Source organism: Sander lucioperca, chromosome 24 (assembly GCF_008315115.2).
Source record: "Sander lucioperca isolate FBNREF2018 chromosome 24, SLUC_FBN_1.2, whole genome shotgun sequence".
Taxonomy (NCBI): Eukaryota; Metazoa; Chordata; class Actinopteri; order Perciformes; family Percidae; genus Sander; species Sander lucioperca.
In genome coordinates this window covers 5,326,330-5,353,370 of record NC_050196.1, presented here as the reverse complement: position 1 = coordinate 5,353,370, position 27,041 = coordinate 5,326,330, and the positions used below count along the sequence as shown (strand labels likewise).

Here is a 27,041-nt window from a genome sequence, read left to right as displayed (position 1 = left end):
GCCTTAAAAAGTATTAGTTTTTCCTTGTGGATGCAATTCTTGGCAGGCATGCAAAACCTGGCACAAAACCAGACCTCTGTGACATGTTTTCCGCAGTCTTTTTACCATTAATTATTTCATTTACTTGGTTAGTCTGTTCCTCATCCATCCATCCATCCATCCATCCATCCATCCATCCATCCCATCTCTGCTCCTCATTCTCTTACTCAGAGCCTGCTGGTTGTCTTTTCCAGTCCATAAGCGGCACAGACCCAGAAATGGCTCCCAGGCCCCACGTGACCAGCAGGGCCAGCTGGGCGTTCCTAGGGCTCATGACACGCTGGTACTGAAAGGGCAGAAGGATGGCCATGTAACGCTCCGCTGCTACTGCTAACAGACTCAGGATGGAGCTCTGGAAGAGAAAGGAGCATTTTTTAAGAGGCCATACAAGGTCTTCGGCATTTTGAGAAATTGTATGAGTTCCTCTGTATTTTAAAGATAAAATAAAAAAGAACTTTTCTTCACTGTTTCCTATAGTACAGGCAGCTCACCAGTTGCAATAATGCTGTACTGATCCCTTTCCTTCGCGTTATAGTTGCGCAAGGTACCGTAACCCGATTGGTTCAGGTTCCATCCCCTGAGCAATGGGCTATCATGACCTTAACCACTCGAGGTCAGTGTTGGGCAAGTTACTTCCAAAATGGAATACATTATGGCATTAGCGATTTTAGACCCTTTTTAGGGGGGCTGAAGCCCTCATCTCAGCCCCCCTAAAAATTATAATAATTGGGGCTGTCAAAATAACGCGTTAATTTCGATTAATTAATCTGAGAAAAAATAACACGTTAAAAAAAAAAACGCAGATTAACGCAACGTGGAATTCCCATACTGTCTATGGAGATTCCACGTTGCACGGCATTCGACTAGTCATGACTGGTTTTCAAGATGGCTCCCGCAAGTAAACATGAACGCAACTGTCTTTATAATCTATCTTTTTAATAAACTATCTGTACACTTACAACGTTGTCAATGCTTCGGTTCACATTTAGGGACTCTAATTATGCTAACGTTAAAGTGTGGTGATGTTTCGAGCCTTTATAGTGGTATTAAATAGCGATTTAATTTGAGTGTCCCCATGCCCCAAATACTAGCATTGTAAGCTAACCAGCGGTCTGCGGTAGCCCCGTTAAAGCTCCAAACTCATTCTATTAGCATGAAAACATGTCCCAGAGAGCGACAGAGTAGGTACACAACAGTTAATAACCCCTAGGTTCGTTTTGCGCCGGAATTGTCCTTTAACACTATCTTCGACAGCAGCTAACGTTAGCCTACCGCTAGCTAGTAGCTGGATTAAACACGGTTAAAATGCTGACAGCTAACGCTAAACAGTGTAAAGTTTGACTGTGTTTTACTGTAGAGGATTCAACACACATACCACCGGTATGTAACAATCTGCAGCTGCCGTCCGGAAAAACAACACAGACGGTGCGTTCAGTGAAACTGGTAAACTACAGCCTCGTGGTGCATTTGAAGTTATTGTAAATGTCCTTTTCCCATCTGGTGGTTGTTTTTGTCGTTCAACAGCAATTTACTAGTGAAATAAGTTATTGTTATTGTTATACATTATTATTAAATCATTTAATTTTGACCATGTGGCCTTAGCAATAAACAAGCCGTTCTTTAATGTCACCAACTGTTGTTTAGTACCCTTTTTTTTTTCTTCTTTTTTTTTTTATCAGTTTCAGCACCGTTAATTATGTATGCGATTAATTTTGATTAATTAATCACAGAGTATGTAATTAATTAGATTACATTTTTTCATCGATTGACAGCCCTAATTATAATACTTTTTTTTTTTTTTTTTTAAATACATTTTAGTGCTTCAAGAGTTTGCAAACGTGTCTGTTATTGACAGAGGACAAACAATTACAGGTTCAAAGGGCTTGAAAAAGGTTTAATATCCTGTGTCGCTGTCGCCAATGCTATGCACCTGTAAGCCAGTCAAGGAAAGGGTTAACAGAAACATAGTTTTGTCCAACCGGAGGTGGTTGTGCCAGACTCCCACCTTTGGCTGAGTCTCTATCTAATCTGTCAGAGGGAGAGCAGGAGTGCGGTTGTGAAGTTTAACGTTGGTAGTCCCCAGAGAAAAAGTTGGTCATTTCATGGTGCAGATTAGAACCCAAATTGAAACGTAAGCAACTAAAATTGCTGAATGTTAGAACTTTGTGTCAAATTGGTTGTTATTACTGCGACGTATACAGTGTCAGGTTTAGTTCCATCATAGTGTTAATAGTGTCAAAAAGCAAAAAGCGATACATTACTGTAATTGCCTTACTTTTGTAACTTTTGTTACTTTTGTGTCTAACCTCAACCAATCTGGCAGTGGAATTAATAATAATGCCTTTCCTCCACACAGATCAATTCTGTATTTGGGTGATTCTCCAACTAGGAGCACTTTTGGCACTGTGAGCTTATGGAAAATTCACTCTCTTAAAACACACTTAAAACAATCTTCCTAGCTTCATTCATTTGTCTTCTAACACAATATGACAGTGGGCAATTTTAGAATTCCATGGAATATTATTATTTTTAACAGTTTTCTGAAGAGCGCTTTCAAAGATGTCATTTCCACCACTTTTTAATTTATGTATTTTATTACAATATAATATTGTAAAACTGATTATATAAGATTATGTATCAGTCAACATCATCAGTGGCTACCTAATCATGTAACAAAATAAATCTTAATACTTCATGAACTTAATACATTTTTATTTAAAGTTGCTAAATGCCATGAGTTGCCACGAGTTGGGATTGTTGCCTACAGCATTTCATTTTTGCTCAGGTCTATGTTTATTTTTAAGTCACTCACACGCATATTGTAAGTAATGAACTATCAATACTTGATTTAAAATGCATTTAGATCCACATCATTGGTTATTCTTATTTTTTTTTCTTAAAAACTGTGTAGTGGTGGAAAGTGGTGGAAATGACGGTTTTATGGTGGAAAGATTGTTTCTGTTCATTTTTACTTAAATTGCCAGTCCAAAATATTTTAAAACCATGTATTTTATTATTTAACATATATGAGTTGAACAATATACCCAGTTTAAAGATAATGTTGTTTTTAGTTTTAAAAATAATGATTACAAATTATATGAACCTCAAAACATTTATTTAATTCAAAAAAGCTGTAAACTGTGTGTGTGTGTGTGTGTGTGTGTGTGTGTGTGTGAGAGAGTGTGTGAGTGTGAGAGAGATAGAGAGACTGAATGTAGTGTCATAGTGTCTTTGTACATGAAACATCAAAATGCATGGAATGCCCCAGCTTATCAATCATGTTGTGTGCATTAGACATTAAAATGCTACCATCATAAACTGTTAAAAACACGAGTGTAACATCATAACCATAATCACATAGGCTACTTTAAAACAGGCTAGACATAACTAGCGTGTTACATAAACAGCAACAGTAAAAAACAGTTATAAAATATTATGTTCATCAACTTTAACCACAATAACCTTGTGGGAGTGTGGGCCGCTCTTTAGCAAAAATCCAAAACAGATAACCATATCATATACAACCTGTATATGGAATGTTTGAGTTAATGTGTGTCAAATGGACTCAACTCATTGCAATTTTCTAACCTATCAAATGACTGGAGCATTTACTTATCAACTATCTGGCAAATTTCCTGCCAGGCAGTAGCATTGATTTGAACATGGCGTTTAGTAACTGGCGTAGGCTCAGGGATGAGACCACAAACGTTGTCTGGTTCGTACCAGATTACGTCATCACGCATCGGCCAGAAAAACCGATTACTGCCTATTCCACTCATTGTTTTAACAAGGACACAGCTGTCAGTTGCATCCACTTCCTGGATGATGCCTGGAAATGCATCTCCATCATAGATGACGACACACCAGTTTCCAGTCAGGCCGTCATTGACTTCTTCAATGCGCTGCAGCACATTGGTGGATGTGTTGTGCTGTGCTGGCGGGCCTTGTGAGAGGGCAGCCGATCCTTCCTTCTGGAAGGTCACAACTTGTGGATCAAAGCAGCTGCAGCCATTTGGAAATGAACAGAAGCAACTTAGGACGCGCCAGGAGATCACACCAGGACTCTCTGAAACAATCTGGAAGGACACAAACTAATTATTACCATTGCCAAATGACTATTAATGTTATGTCATGGCCCACAGTAAATGTTAGACTATTCGAATTTAGCAGGCTTACCTGATGGATTGTCATTGTGCCGCGAACAGTTTGAAGGTCATCTAGCAGAAGAGCATCGATTGCATCAATTTCTTCATTTTCAATGAAGAACAATTTGATGTTAGTCTTCGAAGCTAGAAGCTCATTGAAGAGAGATTTTGGACTTGATATATCCTTTCCCATTGCAACCATTCTGTCTGCTTTCTGTTTCACTGCTGCTCCAACTCCGTCTGCAGGCCCTTTGCCATGACCAGCCTCCATGAAATTCCAGGTCACTTTTGTCCACCCCATCTCAAAAGGCAATGTGGACAGAAGAAAGAAATTCTTCTTGGAACGATACTGGGTGGTTGGCCCATCACTGACAACATGAAGAGTCATCAATCCTGGGTTTTGCTCTTTCAGAAAATGCAAAACTTTGTTTGTGTGGGCCCAAATGGCAGCTGGATCATGCCTCATGGAGGCGCTCAGGGAACATATGGACATCACTCCCTGTGTCGTATAGGCCACAACCGTGTGCAATGTGGCCTGTTGGTGAGAGTCACCATACTGCACTGACTGGATTTCATTCCCATATTTGCAGAGGTAGTTCTCGGAGAAATCCAGATGTAAAATTAGGTCTCCCTCTCCCATCTTCTCCTTGAAATGGCGGATTGCCGTGTACTGGTGCTTCATGTTATATGTGTGTCTCCCAAATTTATTTTTCAGCACAGATGAGAATTTTTCCAGTAAAGATTCCAGTGTGTCATGAACTTTGGTCTTGACTGTCAAATGTGCTTGAAACTTTACATTTGGCCCATTTTTTTTCTTTTTCTCTCTCTCCTCAGTAATGGACTTCCACTCATGCCACCAAACATTCTCACCACCATCAAAGGAGGCTGTTTGCAGCTCTTTTTCTTTGCAATTAACACAATCACGGTACATGCATTCTTTTGTGCTATTCTCACAACAGAGAGAGGCCATGAGGTCATCAACGTTGTTTGTGTTAATCACTTTACACTGCATCAACTTATCCGCCATGAATTGTGTATTGGTGTGTCTTTTGCAGAGACATGTGTCTCTGTCCTGTACTCTCGGTCTAACCACCCAAAAGGGACGCCTCTTGGAGAATTGTGAGTAAGAAATCTTTTCCTCAGGAAATTCTTTTAGGAACTTCTCATGAAGACGTTGCATAGATTCATTCAAGAAGCGCTTCTGCATTTTAGTTTTATTGCTTGTCAGCGTTTCTTTTTTTCCTGTTGTAGCCCTTGAATTTTCATCCCGTGAGAGGAAGTTGATGATTTTCTCCTCAGTGGTGGGGCTAATTTTGTTTGATTGTAAACCTCAATTATACTTTAAGGTTTGTGCCCCTTTTGCAGTCGTCTTCAAGAACTTTGCTGAGATACCCAATTCTCTCTGTGCAAAATTCATTAGCCTGTACTTCTGGAGAATTTTTGAAGACACAATTTTGGTTATCAGCTGCTGGTTTTTGGCAGAGGTTTCTTTCCTATATTTCTCCCTCAACTGAGAAATTATGGTGTTTTGAAAGGTTAGAGTCCTCCTTAGTTTTTTTGGTCCCTCCGCCATTTGTCTTGCTGCTTTACTCCGTGGTGAGTCATTATGACTGATTTTTTTCTGTAGTCTGGCGAACCTTTTCTTATATTTTTCAATTTTTCTCAAGGCATCACCCAGCTGTATATTAACCACAGACAAATCTCTGAAAAGCTTTGATCTATCTCTCCTCACTTTCTTCCTACCCCTGGATGTAGATCTTTCCACTATGGGGGGATTGTCTGGGGGGGTGTTTGGTGGCGTAGTGGCCAACACAGCGTTTGCAGTGGCTATACGTTGTCGCCGGTTTCGCTGATTGATCTTCCACTGTTTTCTTTTTCTTTCCTTCTCCTTACTGGAGGCCTCTAAGATTGATTTAACTATTCCTCTTTCTTTTTTCTTGCGATATCTTTCTCTGTCCTTTTCTAGTTTCTCTTGATATTTAACAGGATCGGCTTTTATTCTGTCCCTGTATTCTTGTGACTTCTTGGCCGAGTGTACTGGAATGGTGATATATAAAGTTCTCAGTCCAAAAGCACAAATATGTCAGAAGAACATGCAAATAGCGCACAAAAATGGCATATATATCATGTCCAAAGCTACGCCTGTAATTTCTCAGAGGTGGAAATGACGGAGGTGGAAATGACATTTTAGCAGTTTTTCTGCAATATTAGCACACCCTCATGTCAGGCTTAGCTAGTTTTGGACTTAGCATGTTGTTTACTCGTAATAAACATAAATACATTATTTTCATATTTGTTGTACATAATTCAACCGAACTACAGCCAAGGTGGAAATGACGCTGAATAAAAATACTCTGTATAAAAGCTTGAGTTACCTTGATTTATTTTCTTGTGCTGAAGAGCACATGTGCCTGAAGTTTCATCTTCAACTAACACTTTTTTTCACAATTATTTCCATGGTTACCAAGTAAATAAAATATTTAAGGTGGATCTATTAAGGTGGATTTTGTTGAGGGAGGTGGAAATGACGGAAAACCTGGGGACAGACTTATTTTATTCCAAAAATAGTTTAAAATTGTGATATGCATATGGAATTTCGATGGTATGATATTATTTTATTTGTCCTTAAGACAAACATGTTAAAAAATATTTTTAAATTGATCCTTTAATATAATTTTTTAACATTCAAAGCGGGCCAGTCTGGGTTGGGGACAAGCATAAAACTGAAAAATCTGCTAATAAACAGCCTTGCAAAAGCATTTTTAAAAGAAAACAGGGGCAAGATTTGGTGGTAATTAGGATGTTGGAGCATGAACTTCATAATGACAATGTATTGTGCATTTGTTTGTTTATTTATTTACAAAAAAAAGGCCAAGGACACAAAAGTGCCTGTAGTTGGAGAATCACCCATTTAGGGACAATATAAAAATCATCAGTGGTGTCAGAAATTGGCAAACAAGAGAAGCACGTGACCGGCGGCCGCTATGCTTGAGAAAATACTTGAGAAACTGAGCTCCTGCACTCGCCTCCGTATTTCATTAAATAACCAGGTCTATTACTTTTTCTTCGACACCAAATTCTTTTGTCTGTTGCCACAGTGACTCGTGAAACGCCTGCAGGCACGAAAGAGCGGGTCTCGTTGTCGCCTGGGCTGTCTACTCATTTGGAGAAATTCGCTAGCATGTCTGCGGCTAATGGAGTGGTGGCTAATGTGAACACGCTCTCTAATATGGAGGAATTAATCGACCGGGTCTTGGAGAAGCAGCTAAGTGTCCTTAAATCAGTGATCTACAGCACAGTGAAGGAAGTGCTGGCCAAAATGAATGCCTTGCAGCAACACATCGGGGCAGAACCTGAGAAGCAGGAAAGCATAGTATGTGAGCCGGACTCTGACTGCGTCACACTCAAGATCCAGCGGCTTCGGCTGCCTGAAGAGATACAACACGAGCTGGCACTGCATGCTGAACGCAACTCGCACTCGTTCATCTGCCGCGCTGCCCTGGGAACGACCCGCGAGGGGTGAGAGTTCGCCTTCGCCTTCGCCGCAGCTTTTTTTTCGTGTTTTCTGGCTGGAATTATAAGAGGAGGAAGACGCGTGGACCCTCCCGCGCCACAAGGAACCGGAGAGCGACCGTGGGACTTTGATTCGATACCGGGGACCGCGACTGGAGGACTCAGCACCTGTGGACTAACGGTATTTGGGCCACTGTAGCGAGTTTGACTGGAGGACGCTGTGTGTAAGTTTTGAAACCAACCGTTGGAGGGACACCTAATGAGACTGTAAGGAATGATGAATGCTGGCTACTCAGTCGACAATCTATATTTTTGAGGACACTTAATCGGGCTGAAAAAGGGAACATGATGAATCCTAAGGATACTGTATGTAAGTTTCGGAGCCAAGCTTTAAAGGGACACTTAACCAGACTGAAAATACATGATAAATGCTGGCTGGTCAGTTTACAGTTTATGTTTGTTGACAATTAAGCTAGACTGAGAACATGAACTATGTTCAGCTCATAGTCTGCTTATTGCGCCAACTAGATTGGTCTGTTTTTCACACGGCTTAGTCCAGAAATTGTTTGAAGGTGTTTATAATACTGTTTATGTTTAACATAATAATTCACTAGACCTGTTTGAATTAACCTGTGACTTAAGACAGGAGGTGTAGTTTTGAGCTGGATTTTTGCGCAAACTGTGTTTGATGTGGTCACGCATCTTACAAATAGGGGAGGGGGTCTGCGGTCTCAGAGGGTTAGGAGATTTATTTTATTTTTTATGTTTTTGTCACACCTTGCTCAGAGCTAACAGTTCAACCTTTGCTACAGATTTGTCAGCAAAATCCGGTAGGGTAACCGAGACACGTATGCGTTTCAATTTTGAAGATGGCTGAGCTTTCAATCCTTTCAGTTAATATCAGGGGGCTAAACGGGGCAAACAAACAAGCTAAATTCCTGGATTATTTAAGAAGGAAAAACATAGACGTGGCACTTATACAAGAGTCACACCTACGTAAAAGAGATGTAAATCGTCTACAAAATAAATACTTTAAGGTTGCTGCCTCATCTGGTGACGACACCAAAACCAAGGGCTCCATCGTGCTGCTGTCGCGGAAATCCACACTTACCATAGACAAAAGCAGTAAAGACTCTTCAGGCAGGATATCTTATATATGTACCACGATAAGGAGTAGGAAAATAGCTTTTATCTCGGTATATGCACCGGCTACATATGATGAAAGTTTCTTCCCACACCTAACCAATGAATTGCTCTCTCTCAATGAATATTCACTAATTATAGGGGGAGACATGAATGCAGTACTATATTTAAACCAGGACAGATCAGGGGTCAATCACACAAAAGTCCAAAAACGCTTATCAGACATGTTTAAAGCAGTTGTGGAATCCCACCATCTTACAGACATGGATGCACAACCCTACTAGCAAGGATTACACCTTCTTTTCCACACGTCACCTCACCCATTCCATTATATTTTGTGCTCCAGTGAGCTTAAGGCAATGTTCCACATGATAGCAATAGAACCAGCAATTCTGTCTGATCACAATGCGCTGATAACCACATTCCGTTGTGATATGTTAGGAGACAGATCTAGGAGATGGCAATTTAACAATTCCCTTCTCCAAAACACAGCTTTTGATACAGAGTTTAGAGCCAAGCTGGCGGAGTTTATATCAATCAATACTGACACAGTTTCAGACCCAGCGTACATTTGGCAAGCCACTAAAGGATTAATTCGAGATTTCACATCTTCCTTTGCGGTCAATTTGAAGAAAAAGAGAGAGGCAAGGATTGCGGAGTTGGAAGAATGTTGTAAATCGTTACTCTTTTAGTCACAAAAAAGATGATGAATAATGAATGATTTGCTAAGAAGGAGAGCTGAATTCATAATGCACAGAGTGAGGCAAAATTACTATTTTAATGGTTGCAAACCAAGCAAATTGCTTGCTCTGAAATTAAAACAAAGCAAATCCAGAGCTGCTATCAACAGCATCCGCACAGACAGAGGTATCTCAACGACTCCTAAATATATCTCCGCCACTTTCCAATCCTTTTATTCAAAGTTGTATGACTCCTCCTGCAATCCGGATCCGACACAGTGCCAAAAGTTCCTGAAAGAGCTAAACCTGCCTCTTCTTGACCCAGAGGAGGCAGAACAACTGGGTCAACCTATAACGCTAGAGGAACTTAAATCAGCGTTAAAAACAGCTAAGAAAGGGAAAACACCGGGGTTGGACAGAATTCCATCAGAACTTCTGCTACAATACTTTGACATACTAGGACCTACCATCTTACAAACTTTAACCTCGGCCATAGAGAGGGACACCTTTCATCAACAAACCAACACTGCGCTGATTTCTGTAATGTCATCTTACGAAGGACTGCAAGACCTTGCCTTTACAGGTGTGTGTCCAAAAAAGCCTATGGCCCTATTATCACCAACATGTTGACCAACTTCAAACAAGTCGAGGAGCAACTATGCTACACCAATAAGTGGCCTTTGAACACCCCAATTTGGCACAACATACACTTAACGTCTGGTAACAAACCTTTTGTTTATAACCAGTGGAGTGACCAGCTATTCAATGATGAAGGTATGTTAAGTTTTGAAAACCTGAGAGCTAGCTTTGAGGTCCCTAGGACATCCTTCCTTTATCTTCGCTTAAGATCAGCCCTAAAATGTTATGGAGTACCATGGAGGAACAGTCTTGAGATGCACCCAATCATTAAATGGCTTGTTGATTCTCCGGTGAAAGGATTAGTGTCCAGGATTTATGCTAAACTGATGCAAGTATCCGTAGGAGAACTCCCAATACTAAAGATATGGAAGCGAGAACTGAGCCCAGAGGGGAACGTAATTAATTGGGAGACAGTTTGGGACATTTCCCATTGTTCCAAGAACCCAAATCACCAGCAGATCTACTTCAACATAAGCCATAGGACATACTGGACTCCTCAGAAGAGATACGTCTCTAAAGTCATTCCTACTCCCTATTGCAAGTTTTGCCAACCTGAACAAACTGGAACTTTCTTGCACATGGTCTGGAAGTGGGAACAGGTGCATGAGTTTTGCAATAAAACACCATCAATAATATCTGATGTGATAGGATGTCGAATTCCTACTGACCCGATTGTTTTGTTACTTAATGATGACTCTAAATTACACCTACTTGGGAGACAGAAGAAAATTTGGCTAGCTGGATCAACCGCGACCAAGAAAATGATAGCTCAACGCTGGCTCCCCCCCCCCCCACTTGCTTTGTATAAAACAGTGGTTGGCGTATTTTCTGGACATAGTTATGCTCGAGCTCTCTACAGCAAGGATTAACAAAGCCAAGTCATCGACTATAGACCTATGGAAAAATGCAGCAGCACAAGTATCAATCCTAATGACCTCAGCATCACAAGAATTAGAGGAAAGCGACTAGGCAAGGTGTGAGTCCTGATTCCTGTTTCTGTTTTGTTTTTGTTTTGTTTTTTTGTTTGCTTTTCTTTCCTCGAGACTGCAGAGGGTGGGGGGTGGGAGAAGGTTGTTGTTCTTGTTCAATTGTGTTTCTGTTCTGTATGTTCAAAAATATTAAAAAATTAAAGCTGCAAGCAGCGATGGACGGGCCCTCGCGCCTCTGCGCATGGCGGGGTTACTGGCAGACGCCGCTCCTTGCGACCGTGCATTTGCACGGCACTCAGACACCGCAAATCGTCACCAATGAAAAGGGAACTCCCTGCTGAGTTCAACGATACCTCACACAAGACTAAGTCATACAGTTCATTAGCTGTGAAAGGGGGCGAGGTCAAAGTATAGGGGGCGGGCCAAACCTTTACCAATAAAAAAGGATGTCTCTGCTGAGTTCATTGATACCTCACATAAGACTACCTTAAACGGGTCACCATTTATATAAGGGGGCGTGGCTTAAGCAACGGGGGGTGGGCCAAACATGACCAATGAATAAGGAAGTCTCTGCTGAGTTCATTGATACCTCACATAAGACTCTACCTTAAACGGGTCACCATTTATGAAAGGGGGCGTGGTTAAAGTATAGGGGGCGGCTCAGTATCACATGTAGACCACACATTACAAGTTACAAAACGGGGCTGAAAATGTGCGTACACCACTTCCCACACGAAGGTTGTGATTTATAAAAAACAAACCTGACGGGAGAATGTGCGGTCCTCCACGCAAACTCTGACCCATGCGTACGCACATTTTGGAGACAAAATAGGAATTGCCGACGCAGGTGGTGAACTGAAGTCAGACTGCAGAAAGTAAATGGGAATAACGATTCAGAATATTTTCAAGTATTGATGCATCACACACATTTTTTCACTCCATATCATCCATGTTACCATGAAGATTAAATCCAGCAGTGTTATTTGCGATTGCGAGTGATAATTGTTCCATAAACACCTCCAACTCAAATCTTAAATAAAAATTTGTTCTTAATATTTAATCGGCGCTGTCTCACCGTCACATTGTCCGCTACGGATCGCAGTGTAAATAACTAAATATGTCTTTAAAACTGTGCATATATCATCAAATGTCAAAGTCTGAAAATACGGCTGTTAAGCTCTCGCGCAATCACATAAGACTACCTTAAACGGGTCACCATTTATATAAGGGGGCGTGGCTTAAGCAACGGGGGGGTGGGCCAAACATGACCAATGAATAAGGAAGTCTCTGCTGAGTTCATTGATACCTAACATAAGACTCTACCTTAAACGGGTCACCATTTATGAAAGGGGGCGTGGTTAAAGTATAGGGGGCGGCTCAGTATCACATGTAGACCACACATTACAAGTTACAAAACGGGGCTGAAAATGTGCGTACACCACTTCCCACACGAAGGTTGTGATTTATAAAAAACAAACCTGACGGGAGAATGTGCGGTCCTCCACGCAAACTCTGACCCATGCGTACGCACATTTTGGAGACAAAATAGGAATTGCCGACGCAGGTGGTGAACTGAAGTCAGACTGCAGAAAGTAAATGGGAATAACGATTCAGAATATTTTCAAGTATTGATGCATCACACACATTTTTTCACTCCATATCATCCATGTTACCATGAAGATTAAATCCAGCAGTGTTATTTGCGATTGCGAGTGATAATTGTTCCATAAACACCTCCAACTCAAATCTTAAATAAAAATTTGTTCTTAATATTTAATCGGCGCTGTCTCACCGTCACATTGTCCGCTACGGATCGCAGTGTAAATAACTAAATATGTCTTTAAAACTGTGCATATATCATCAAATGTCAAAGTCTGAAAATACGGCTGTTAAGCTCTCGCGCAATCACATAAGACTACCTTAAACGGGTCACCATTTATATAAGGGGGCGTGGCTTAAGCAACGGGGGGTGGGCCAAACATGACCAATGAATAAGGAAGTCTCTGCTGAGTTCATTGATACCTCACATAAGACTCTACCTTAAACGGGTCACCATTTATGAAAGGGGGCGTGGTTAAAGTATAGGGGGCGGCTCAGTATCACATGTAGACCACACATTACAAGTTACAAAACGGGGCTGAAAATGTGCGTACACCACTTCCCACACGAAGGTTGTGATTTATAAAAAACAAACCTGACGGGAGAATGTGCGGTCCTCCACGCAAACTCTGACCCATGCGTACGCACATTTTGGAGACAAAATAGGAATTGCCGACGCAGGTGGTGAACTGAAGTCAGACTGCAGAAAGTAAATGGGAATAACGATTCAGAATATTTTCAAGTATTGATGCATCACACACATTTTTTCACTCCATATCATCCATGTTACCATGAAGATTAAATCCAGCAGTGTTATTTGCGATTGCGAGTGATAATTGTTCCATAAACACCTCCAACTCAAATCTTAAATAAAAATTTGTTCTTAATATTTAATCGGCGCTGTCTCACCGTCACATTGTCCGCTACGGATCGCAGTGTAAATAACTAAATATGTCTTTAAAACTGTGCATATATCATCAAATGTCAAAGTCTGAAAATACGGCTGTTAAGCTCTCGCGCAATCACATAAGACTACCTTAAACGGGTCACCATTTATATAAGGGGGCGTGGCTTAAGCAACGGGGGGTGGGCCAAACATGACCAATGAATAAGGAAGTCTCTGCTGAGTTCATTGATACCTCACATAAGACTCTACCTTAAACGGGTCACCATTTATGAAAGGGGGCGTGGTTAAAGTATAGGGGGGCGGCTCAGTATCACATGTAGACCACACATTACAAGTTACAAAACGGGGCTGAAAATGTGCGTACACCACTTCCCACACGAAGGTTGTGATTTATAAAAAACAAACCTGACGGGAGAATGTGCGGTCCTCCACGCAAACTCTGACCCATGCGTACGCACATTTTGGAGACAAAATAGGAATTGCCGACGCAGGTGGTGAACTGAAGTCAGACTGCAGAAAGTAAATGGGAATAACGATTCAGAATATTTTCAAGTATTGATGCATCACACACATTTTTTCACTCCATATCATCCATGTTACCATGAAGATTAAATCCAGCAGTGTTATTTGCGATTGCGAGTGATAATTGTTCCATAAACACCTCCAACTCAAATCTTAAATAAAAATTTGTTCTTAATATTTAATCGGCGCTGTCTCACCGTCACATTGTCCGCTACGGATCGCAGTGTAAATAACTAAATATGTCTTTAAAACTGTGCATATATCATCAAATGTCAAAGTCTGAAAATACGGCTGTTAAGCTCTCGCGCAATCGTTACACTTAATGCCCTCGTTATCAGTCCAAACTTTAATACTGTTTGTGACAAAACCTGCATGAAGAAAAGTGTTTGCCTATTACACTTTCTTTCATCTTCAAATTGTATCTCGGGGTGGGGTGTCCCACTAGTTAATGCTGTGATTTTGGCAAGGTGTTAAAAATTACAAATTGTTGTAAACATATAAATACTGCGGTGACCCCCCCATGCGTAATGCTGCATGATGGCACTGCTGGCCCTGCAGGAGGACTACACTAGTGGAAGAATCAGGAGAAAAAGAGGCTTCAGGGCCCATGACGATGACTGGTTAATATGCCAATTTAAATTCCCTAAAGCTGTGTTCTTAGGTCCAGTAGAGAGGGCAAAGCGACGGAACTGTGACATCCCGGTCCAAATACAGGTCCTCGCCACTCTGGGGGAAACCGGCTGTTTCCAGATGGAAATGGCAGACAGCTAAGTGTTTTTTTTAAAATAAATATTATCTATAATCTTCAACTTTATCACTAAAGCTTGTTTGGATATATTATGTATAGATCTGTTAAATCTTATTATATACGTCTGGTATATCGAAGCTGTCTCCGAGTGCCGTAATGCCTGCCGTTTTGGACGTAATTCCTGAACGTCTGAGAAGTTTTTTGGTTTTTCTCCGCCAGTCATCATGATTCGGTGTAACGAAAGAACAACTGCCAGGGTCATTGACATACTGATCAGCATTCATGAGGTGTTTTGCATTGACTATTTATGGTTCAAAATGGGCGTGTACAGGGCAGGATAAGAGGCTGATTCACGTACGCACACTTGTGGGTAATCTGTGATTTATAAAGGGAACATTGCTTACAGATGTACGTACGCACAGTTTTATAAATCAGAATTTTTTTTGGTGTTTGGGTGTCCGTACACTTTTAGTAAGGATCCTACGCACAATTTTATAAATGAGACCCCTGGACTCTTGTTGATTGTGTGAAATTTCAAGCAGATATGACAATGTACACTGTAGTTACAGCCACTTTCTCGTTCATCGCAAAACACTCAAAATGGCCGCCATGCCACGCCCACACCATTTGACGAAAAGTTTTTCTTTTAATAACTTTTCATCTTTAAGGAGTTGAGAGGGTAGAGACCAAATTTGAAGTCCATTGGATGAAATCTCTAGGAGGAGTTTGTTAAAGTATGGCACCTTGACTTTTAGGGCTACTTCCTGTTGCCAGTAGGGGGCGCTATGACTTTGAGTCAATTTTGTTGGGTAAATGTCCTCAGAGTTAGAGTCTTATGAATCCTGAAAAGTTTCGAGCCAATTGGACAATGTACACTCAAGTTAAACCCACTTCCTGTTTTGATGGCGAAACGCACAAAATGGCCGCCCCACCACGGCCACGCCCTATGACGAATTTTTTTCTTTTAACAACTTTTCATCTTTAACGTCTTAAGATGGTACAGACCGAATTTGAAGTTGATCGGATGAAATCTCTAGGAGGAGTTTGTTAAAGTACGACGTGGAAATGGCCAAAATCACACTAATTTCGAACTTTCAATTCAAAATGGCGGACTTCCTGTTGGGTTTAGGGTATGGCTACAATGACGTTTTCTGTGTGGCTTGACATGATACATATGTGTACCAAGTATCGTGAGTCTACGTTAAACGTACTGCAGGGGCTCTATTTTTTTAATATCGTAGGGGGCGCTAGCAAGCCATTTTTGAGCGCCTATTCCCGAAACCCTTAAAATACGTACATTTTCACCAGACTTGATGTGACCGCCAAATCTGGTGAGTTTTTGTATATGTTAAGCCCCTCAAAAAGGCAATTCATTTGCCGGGAAAATAATAATTCCTTCAGTTCCAATAGGGCCTTCGCCGCTGTCGGCGCTCGGGCCCTAAATATAAAAATTTGATCTTAAAAAAAAAAGAAATTGTCAAACAATCATGCAAGTTCAGCACCACATCTTGCCAACTTGTTTTAATGAAAGAAATTAAATGAAACATGGTGGCTGTTTTCAGTTGGGAATGTGCATTTCAAACAGGGTGGAAAGAAAGATCAGTAAACATGACGCAATGTCAATGTTATAATTATTATTCTATTAACGTATGGTTTAGGAGTACACCATCCTACATTCTTCATACATGTTTAGTTATCAATAGTAGTAATAGTAACATACGTTTCAGCCTCCCTACCCACCCTAATACTTTTCATAAAATCCCTAAATCAAATTGTACATAAAGGTACTACGATCTCATAAGGAACTCTTTAGGACTTTGAATCTCTGTAGGGATTCTTGGTCAAAGTACCAAGACTTCACAGATCAGCTTCAGCTTTTACGTCTTGGTAGTCTCACTTTGCCAGACCATCCTCCACATGCTGCAGAGGAGGGTCTGGCTAGTCCACATAGCATTCCGGGATGGGAAAAAACGTGCTCTGGTTTATTGACATTTCTTTAAACCAATCACAATTGTCATGGTAAGCTAAGCTCCGCATGGAGCCGCTGCAAAATAGCCTCGGGAAGAAACTTGTTTTGGTGGAACGTCTACATTCAAAAGTTGTTTTAAGTCGTGCGAGAGAACTCAGATTGGCCAGATAGTCTAGCTAGCTGTCTCAATTTACCATGCAGAGATCTGAGGTACAGTAAAACATAGTCCTCATAAATCCACCGGAGTTTAAAATTCCATCACCAAGAAAGCAAAAGGAAACGGACATTGGCAAAAAGACATGAATCCGGCGGAATTTCCTGCGACACCGGAGCAATCCCGCAAGTGGAACGTCGAGAATATAGACATACATTGCAGGTTATGTGTGAGTGGTGCTGGCTGCAGAAATCCTCACCAAAGCCACTGGGTAAATGTTCCTACCTGTGTGAGCACCATCAGGATGCTAAGCAGCAACAGGCAGAGGGGCAGGTTATGGTGAGGTTGACCCAGGTCTGTCAGCACTGCACAGGGAATAGCCACTAAGCCCACCAGGATGTCCGCCACTGCCAGTGATACCTTCACACACATGCATACAGAGTAAAACACACTTTTGGTTCTTAAAGCCCATGTTGCAGGTTAACCACCACTGTTGATTAATGGGTACATAAAGCACTCAACATATGTATATCATTGTTAAAAATGTCACCAAATAGTGTTAAAGGCCAGTTTTTACCGTTTTAGTCGTTTAGTGTTTTTTTTTTTTTTTCGGGAGATATGCCTCAGCCAGATATGCCTCAGCCTAGTACTAGAACTATGGTGACTGACTGGGATGAGGAAGAGGTGGAAGAGGTGTTTTTACTGTCAGTGAATAGCACCGAGTGAAAGTTAATGTTTTCTTTATATTTAGTGACAGTGATCATGTCGTTAGTTCAGATAAGTACTGGTAATCTAGCTAGATCTAGAAATAGAAGGCATCATGTTAGCTATGGGCTAACTTGCCAGTCAGTCCCACCTGTGAAATCCCCCGACGTTGTAAACACATTTTCGATTAGATATCTCACATTTTGATGGACCCTACTAGCTCCAGTAACAACATATTTGCCTAGTGTTTATTTATTACTTGGATGGGGATGCTGTTCGTCTTTTCACAAGTTTAGACAGCTAGCTAAAGCTACGCCGACGTTTTGCTAACGTTAGCGCAACAGCGTTAGCCTAGACGGCTAGGTAAATATTACGACTGCCTTCGTTGTTTCCTCTATCTGCGTCCACGTTGTCAACATAAGACACGTGGCGTTAGTGCTCCTTTTGTATCATAATTGTATTGAATGAAATGTTAAGCTTCGCTCCTACGAGATGGGTGGGTTTTTGTTAGCTACGTTACACACAAAGTTAACTGGCTATAGTTAGCCTGTGCTAGCGGAATTAGCTAATGTTGCATAGCCAGCCAGCAGCTTTGGCAGTAGTTGCGGCGAGCTAACCACGACAGCTAACACATCCACAAGCGTCTCTATTTCAAACATCACTGCAGATTGACTGCTTTTAGCAGAAGAGGTTGATTGTGGGCGACTACTGTCGTGGTTAGCTTACCGAAACTACTGCTGATTGTCGAAGTTGCTGGCTGGTTATGCAACGTTAGCTAATTCCGCTAGCATACAGGCTAACTATAGCCAGTTAGCTTTGTATGTAGCTAACAAAAAAACACCCATCTCGTAGGAGCAAAGCTTAACATTTCATTCAATAAAATGATGGTACAAAAGGAGCACTAACGCAACATGTCTTATGTTGACAACATGGACGCAGATATAGGAAACTCCGAAGGCAGTCGTAATATTTACCTAGCTAGCAGTCTAGGCTAACACTGTTGCGCTAACGTTAGCAAACGTCGGCGTAGCTAGCTGTCTAAACTTGTGAAAAGCCGAACAGCATCCCCGTCCAAGCTGTGTTTCACTTTCCCTCCAATATTATTATACACATAATAAAGACACATGGACTCGGTCGAAACCAAAAGCCATATTTTGCAACACCAGTGCAGTGGCACAGATGAGCCCATAGACAGTGAACAGAGACGGGGCTTTCGTCTATTGTCTCCCCAACGTGACGTAATGCAATGCATTGTGGGGGAAAAGAGAATCATTGCAAACCGCTGTAAAATAGTACTACTTTTTCGTATTTTATTCCGTTTTGTGATATCCATTGTATTTGATGTTGTTGGGTAACAGTTTAAATGTTTATTACCAACAAGCAAATTGCACAAATTCATTAGAAAATAAACCCTGCAACATGGGCTTTAAGATATCTGCTTGTAGTTTTCCCAAACCACAGGTTTGTATGACATGATAAGAATCCCACATTTCAGATTGGGATAAAACAGACTTTGAAGAAACAGATTTCCTCACCAGGAAGTAATTGGTGACAGTGCGAAGTTTTTTGTTGCGGGTGACAGCCAGACAAACCAGTAAGTTTCCTATTATGGCTAGCACTGCGATGATGAGCTCAGTGGCGATGTAAAGCCCTTTCAGACGGGGTTGGTATCCATATGGCATCTCTGCCGTACAGGAGCCAGGAGTCCCATTCATGATGAAAGGGAGACCGAGACTCCACAGTCATGGAAAACCTGGATATAAGAGTAGACGTTTAAGTAGTATTTTAACCATTTGTAAACAAATTACATGCAAGAGGTGTACAAATCTTCCCCTTTATTTGTTCTGCTGACTGAGACAGAATTTTGTAGTTTTAACCTTGATTACACAGACTGAATTTATCTGAAGAGAAGAAGCAGATATGAAAGTACAGAGAAACAGTGGTTGTTATGAAGCTCAGCCTGTGGCCTCTGTGCTGACCAACTGAGTGGTAAAAATTGTTCCTGATAAGGACAACAATGACACACACACAGACCCAAATGTTCACTGTTTACACACACTGATATTTAAACCTAATCTGCTACATGTTGCTGTGCACACATGTAGAAGTTTTTGCAATCATTTTCCTACACCCCAGGGTTATTAATGTTTAGTTTTTATTTAGCCCAAAATGCACAATAAAAATGGAATTATTAATTACCAAAAATATGGTAAACATATAAATGGTGTGCAGTTCCTATTTTAAAACCAAGAACTTCTAAATAAACAGTTATTCCCACATCAGTCAACGGAGGAGAGGCAGCAGCGCTGTGTTGGCTGAGGGGCTTCTGTGCCGTTAATGTTTTCGCTTCATTTATTAGTAGAACAAGCTGGATTGTGATTATTTATTATAAGGTTATTCGATAAATCGATAAGTCGATTGATAGAAACATATATTATATTAAAATATTATATTTAAACATTGTAACCTGTTCAACATAAAAATACAACATACATAACCCTTTTCTCACACCGCCTCCCCACTAATAATTTTTACACAGTCCCTTAGAGATTATGATTTAAAAAAAAAAAGGCTAACAGCATAATACGGTTCTATCACCAATGTAAATTCCTGCATAAGTATTGTTTTTGTTGGATGAAGTAGTTCAGGTTAAGATTATAATGTGTACTCACTTGCTAGGCTTCAGGTGCAGTCATCACACAGTTTGGAAGGTCCAGACCATCCAGGACACTAAAATTGTGAGGTTGATGAAGGAGAGGCATCGGAGTTTGCTGATGTGCAGGATACATTGAAAGGAAACTGGGGAAGAAGCAGCCAGGATGAAACCACACCCTCCACTTTTCCCTCCGTCGCTCATTCTTCTTCTGTTCCCTCTCTTTCTTGCATGGTAAGAAGATAATACAGAATACGTCAAGCATGAGTCTTTAAATTGAACAGCAGCAGTTTCCACACTGCTCTGGATCTGAATGAAATGGAAAGCAGATATGCTTTGACGTAAATGACCAGCCTGTACATAACAAAACAAACATCAGGAATCACGTGACCGACGATCACAATGGTTGCTCAAAACTGAGGCTCTGCACCCACCTCCGCATTTTCATTAAAAACCAGGTGTATTCTTTCTTATTCGACATTGACCATTTTATTTGTTATCATGGTGACTTAGTGGAATGCCTGCAGGAGTAAAAAAGCAGGTCTCGCTGCCGTTTACCCAGGCACAGAAGCCTACCAACATGGCGACGGCTAGCATGGCTACTGATGCTAACGTGGACCTACACATGGAGAACATTATGGCCAAGGTCCTGGAAAAGCAGCAAGATATGCTTCAATCAGTGGTCCGCAACGCAGTGAAGGAAGCGTTGGCAGAAATTGACACCTTGCTGCAACACATCAGGACAGAGCTTGAGAGGCAGGGAGCTACGGTACGGGACCTGGTGCAACGACTAGACAAGACGCAGGGAGACAACAGGCAGATGAGAAACATGGTGAAAGCCTGCATTGATGACCAGAATAAATTTGAGTTTAAGCTAGCTGAAATGGAGGACAGATCGAGACTCAACAATGTGCGCATCACTGGACTGAAAGAGGGCAGCGAAAAAGAGGACCTAGTTGGATTCCTGCAAAATCAGCTACCAGTGTGGATCCCCTCTTTACAGAACAGGGCTACCATCGAATTTGACAGAGCGCACAGAATCTACGGCAAGGGTACAACGACATGTACGCTGATTTTCAGGTGTTTGAGATACCAGGACCGCCAAGCAATCCTTCAGGGGGTGAGACAAGTACAGCAGAAAAGCCCAATTCGTGATTCCAACACAACGCTGCGCTTTAAGCCTGACTACAGTGCTTTCACCGTCCAGCGGCACCAGGAATTTATAGGAGTACAGCATAAGTTACATGCTAAAGGCGTCTCAAACTTTCTTATTTATCCGGCCATCCTGAGAGTGACCCACGGAGGGAGAACGCTCACCTTCACTACAGCCAAGAACGCTGACATGTTCTGTTGGGATCTGGATGTTGTTATCTGTCTTGTTAGTCTTTATTCCCCATTGAAGTTCCACAAAAATCTTATGTTTGTATTTTTGATGCGTTTTGAGGTAAATGTTCAGGGTAAGATGGAGTGGGGAGAGGGACGGAGGGAGGGGAGGCACTTAAACAGCGCGACGCTGCACTTCAAGTGACACAAGCGCTTGTGCTGGTTGAGATTGCTGTTATAAGCCTCCTTTCACTCAGGGGAAAAATGGCAAAAAGACAACAAAGTTTGCTTAACTTTTTCAAATACGCTGGCCAGTCGGATCCCAAACAAGCAAAAACCATTTTGGCCGATCAAGAATGTGGAGACCACGGTGGGTTTTTTGGTTAATTTAATAGTCCGATGGATAATTGCTGCTTGTGAAAACGATTGTTGCAGTGTATTATTTTTTTTTTTTTACATTTCGCACCGATGCAGTGCATGTTCTGAAATAAAAATAAACATCGCCCTAATGTCCACACAGCGTTGTTTAGGTTTTTTTAGTCAGAGAAGCTACGTAGGCAGTGTAATTTGTTTTTTGTTCTGTTACCTCCAACCCCCGTTTTGAGTCGCCGGATCCACCCCCCTTCTGTGCTCCGGGACCTCCCACTTTACAAATTAAGCACTGCCCGAGCCTTTGTGATGGCCTGCTCCGTCTGCGCTCCAGCGGGCCTGTTGCGACCTCTTCCTGTTCTCAGTAGACCATGGTCCCACATCGCGGTGGATTTTGTCACCGGCCTACCACCCTCAGAAGGTAACACTGTCATTTTGACTGTTGTGAACAGATTTTATAAGGCCGTACACTTCATCCCCTTGGCTAAGCTACCTTCTGCCTTAGAGACTGCTGAGCTGTTAGTTTAAAATGTTTTCAGATTGCATGGCATTCCTCAGGACATTGTTTCGGATCGGGGCCCACAGTTTTCATCCCAGGTTTGGAGGGTTTTCTGTACAGCCTTGGGTGCCTCTGCTAGCCTCTCTTCAGGATATCATCCTCAGAACAACAGCCAGACGGAGCGTGCGAATCAGGATATGGAGTCGGCTCTGCGGTGTGTTACGGCACGTAATCCAGCATCCTGGTCCGCACAACTAGCCTTGGTGGAATACGCGCACAACTCTCTGTCCAGCGCTGCTACAGGTATGTCCTCATTCATGGCGATGCTGGGTTACCAACCTCCCCTTTTCCCTGAGCAGGAGCGGGAGGTAGCCGTCCCGTCTGTACAAGAGAACATCAGTCGGTGCCGGCGCGTGTGGAGAGAGGTTCGGGTTGCCTTGGTGAAGAAAACTTGACTTGGTATGTGGGACCTTTTGTTATTGATAAAGTGATCAATCCCTCTGTGATGAAACTTTGTGTTGTCTCTCTGTGAGCAGTCATTGGGAGTCGACGTCACCTACACTACCTGCTATTCCACCAGCCCTGTGTTTCGTGCCTGCCTCGTCTACCTCCACTCCTCCGACCATTTGGACTACCACCTTCCTTTGTTGCAAGATTTTGTTCAGTTGAGCTTTCATTAAAGACCTGTTACTACCTCAAACCTCTAGTCGGTGTCTGCTCTTGGGTCCAGACCTCACAGACACAACACCTGTAGAACAATTAACACAGGACCGTCTTTTAAAATAAAATTGTATTGAATGTATTTAATGTTATGTGTTATCTTTAGCGTTGCACTTTGCATGACTGTAGCAAATACATGAAATGAAAAATGAATAGAACAATAGGATCTATTTAAATGTCTATTGGGTTGCCTCTGCTTTCACTCTTGTATTGTCACTGTAATTAAGAGATTAATCATTAAGTCATTTATCAAGCAAAAATAACCAAAATTCACTAGTTCCAGCTTCTGAAATGTAAAATTGTTTGACTAAGATAAGATAAGATAGATAGATCTTATTACTGTGCTACAGCAGTTCAAAAGAAAAAATGTACACACATCAGAATAACACAAATACACATTAAGTAGACATAGGAGAAAAAATGCACAGAAAGTATAAGAAATAGAAAAAATAGAATTAGTTATAATAATAGTAATAAATCAAACATATTTACACAATAAACACCTTTATATAACATATAATATGACTATTCTCTATGTTAACGTTATATGTCAGTTGGACACAAGTTTAATTTCTCCACTTTTGCTAAAAGAACTCATAATGGCCATTTTGGGGTATTTTTTTAAATGAATTAAGAACAAAAGTATGAATATCAACATACTGGTATGTTTTCAGCTAATAGGAGTTGGATGGCACAATGGCATCGTCGCAATCCTTTTATCCTCGCGTAAAACGGGGCAAATACAAGCAACAATAAAAACAATCACATTCATTTTGATGAACAAAGCAGAAATGTATTTTTCGCAGGCGACAATAGGTGGCGGGAACGCTCTGCCTGGGTGCAATTCACAATTTCACAGAAGAAGAAGAAGGAGGGATGAGATGTTGTGATTTGTACGCGATTTCAGACAATAATATAAGCAATCTGTATGATTGCTAGGTAGTTATAGTTTTATGCATTATTATATAAAACATTCAGTTTTTTGAATTTCGGGTTCTTTATGAGTTAAACTGAGTTAGATTTTGTCTTTTGGTATATTCAGTACGAACAAGTTTTATTTTGGTAAGTTACAAGCTACACTACCGGAATTTGAGGGGAGCACAAACGGAGAGGATCATCTCGCTGCAGTCTGCGGGAAGGCGGGGCTTGATGTCCAAGTCAGTCATTTTTTTTTTTTTTTTTGCCTACGTCGACTCCCCATACGCTCGAACGGACCAAGACGGTAGCAAAGCTGATATATAGCCTCTTGTTTCACATTAGATGACAGAAACTGATGTAAGCTAAACACAAACGACATTTCATGCAACAACAGTGAACTGTAATTGGGCCCGTGTACTTTTTCGTTCATTTGATTTCCGAATTTGAAATGAAAAGAGTGGTTCGAAAATAACGTAAGACTGCTCCGGTGAAGGCCTTGTTTTCATGAGCTTCATCTGCTACATCTGATGGCAGGCAGGTTGCTAATTAGCCAATGCTAAAAGGTATGGAAGTACTAGTTTCCCCTGCTTTCTATCAATATTCCTCAGTATTTGTCTTTTGGTCTATATAATTAGTTTTGCCTTTTAAGTTGAATTACTGAAATAAATGAACTTTTACACAATATTCTAATTTTTCGAGTTTCACCTGTATGCTTCTGGTTCACGTGATGTTAATTGTTAAAGCAAAAGTGCCCCTTTGTACATTTGGTTGTAATGACTGAATGAATGAATGAAGTCTATAACGAAAAAACACACCATTCTACTTTTGAGGGCTAAATTAAATGAAAATAGCTCGTTTTCCGTTTGAACACATTGTCATCAATATTAACAAGGTTTAAAATGACCCATTTTTTCAAATTTGGATATTTCAAAATTGGAAATCAGTAGTAACTACATGTAAACTTCACTGTTGCATGAAATGTCGTTTGTGTTTAGCCTACATCATCAGTTTCTATCTAATGTGAATCAAGAGGCTATATCGTCTTTTTTTTTTTTGTCTTCAAAAAAACTTTATTATTCAAGTACAGATCCATAAACACATTGAAAACATTAAATGCATACGTACATACACGAAAAAGGGGCACATGAAGTTTACATTAAAGAGGTTGAAAGGCATTGTAAATGTTCAGAGTCCGGATGGCTTTCTTATTTGTCAGTCCTTTTTTAAAGTTTCAAAATATAATTTCATGTCATTTTTAAATTGGTGAATAGCCTATTCGGTTTTCTTTCAGATCATTTACATTTATAGATATAAAATTTTCAAATAAAATTAAAAGATTCAAAATGAAAACATGGCATTTATCCAAATAATTTTCTTCAAAGTAAAAAATGCTACCAGGCTGTCTTGGTCCGTTCTAGCGTATGGGGAGTGACTGTTTTTGTTTACTCTACTGCTGGTCTACCAGGCGAACACGTTTTCACGGTGTTCCATTATACTTCTATAAGGAATAAAGGTGAATATGGACATCAGTTTGAAGTGTGGACTCCTTTATTACCAGGGTAGCTACACCGCCCTCAAAATTGCCCAATCAAATACTCGCCTGGACTGGTCCAATCTTGACACTGAATTCCTGGTGATGACCGTCATACATCAATAGGTAGAATGAACTATTGTCAGTGCAAATGAAAAAAAAGAGTCGCATAAACAAAACAGAACAAAATCATACAAAAAGGGGGTATTAATTAAAAATTACAAGTCGAAAGCAAAACGGCTTGAGAAAACAAAAACAACCTTTAGGAGCAACAAGGGGGAATTTTTCAAAACAACAATTGCCTAGATATTATAGCAATTTTACTAGACTTTACTTTTTTCAGTGAGGAAATCGTTTATAAACCAAAAAGTAACACCGACCGCATCTTTAAGAAATGTCAACAACACCTGTAGGCTACTTTCTTTGGAAGCTACTACGACTGCCTGTCAACAAATCAATACTCCAGTCATTTTACAACTGTTTAATTCAATCCACCCTCACCTTCAGCCTACCTACGACCTATTCTCTCTACCCACCCCTCTACTCCCTCAGGGTTAGTATTTTTAAGTATTTATTTATTCTTGGGTATGACTATGTATTGTTGTATGTTGTGTCTGAAATCATTATCTGTTCTGATTCTGCAGCTGCTCTGGAAACTTTAAGAGTAGGAAAATCTAAAGCTCATCCTGACATTGTAAATGACATCTTAAGTATGTTTTTTAGAATTGGGTTTTGCTTGTAGCATCACTTTTTGCTGGGTTCCCGGGCACGCTGGGGTGAGGGGGAATGAGCAGGTGGACCTCATTGCAAAGGAGAGTTTAAGAAGAAAAGTAAATGTCCATGTATCATTTGGGAGAGTGGAATTGAAAGAATTAAAGAGGGCTTAAAAACAAAAGAATGGCAGAGAGGGTGGGAAAAGAAAGACAGGGGTAGACACTACTTTTTTATACAACCTGAAGTTATATGTTTCTTTACTTTTCTGTCCCATTTTCTGTTAAAGCTATAGTTCGTAGTTTCTGTCGCCCCCATAGTAATGACAACAACACTGTTGGAGGATCCTTCGGTGATCGCGCACCACCTCCACCCCACTTCCACACAGTTGCTAACACGGAGGATTAAAAATACAAGAGGTAATTATATTGTAATTTTTATGTCCTCTTTGTATCCAAAACTGAACGGTGATGTCCTTTCTCAATGTAGCAGAACTACACTATTTTGTAAATATAGAGAAATACAGTGGAGCTGATAGGCCTTATTAGCTTTGTATCAACTAATTTGGCAATGGCTTGAATATAACGAACATTCCTTATACAAAAAAATTGTTGCGCACTATAGC

At 40.8% G+C, this 27,041-nt stretch overlaps 1 protein-coding gene and 1 long non-coding RNA gene across 2 annotated transcripts in view; one reads left to right on the top strand and one right to left on the bottom strand.

The window, feature by feature from the left end:
* The window catches only part of LOC116044829 (adenosine receptor A2b-like), a 27,811-nt gene extending 8,402 nt beyond the window's left edge, over window positions 1-19,409 (bottom strand). The window contains exons 1-3 of the mRNA XM_031292344.2: window positions 19,228-19,409; window positions 17,273-17,407; window positions 207-391 (exon numbers count right to left, since the gene is read on the bottom strand). Of these exons, the coding sequence (XP_031148204.1) occupies window positions 207-391; window positions 17,273-17,407; window positions 19,228-19,407 (500 nt within the window). The 5' untranslated portion in view covers window positions 19,408-19,409. The remainder of the gene's footprint in view (window positions 1-206; window positions 392-17,272; window positions 17,408-19,227) is intronic.
* Window positions 9,697-27,041, top strand: LOC118494500. Its single transcript, XR_004896662.1, has 3 exons — window positions 9,697-9,707; window positions 16,201-16,205; window positions 26,943-27,041. It is a non-coding gene; the product is annotated as an uncharacterized LOC118494500 (long non-coding RNA).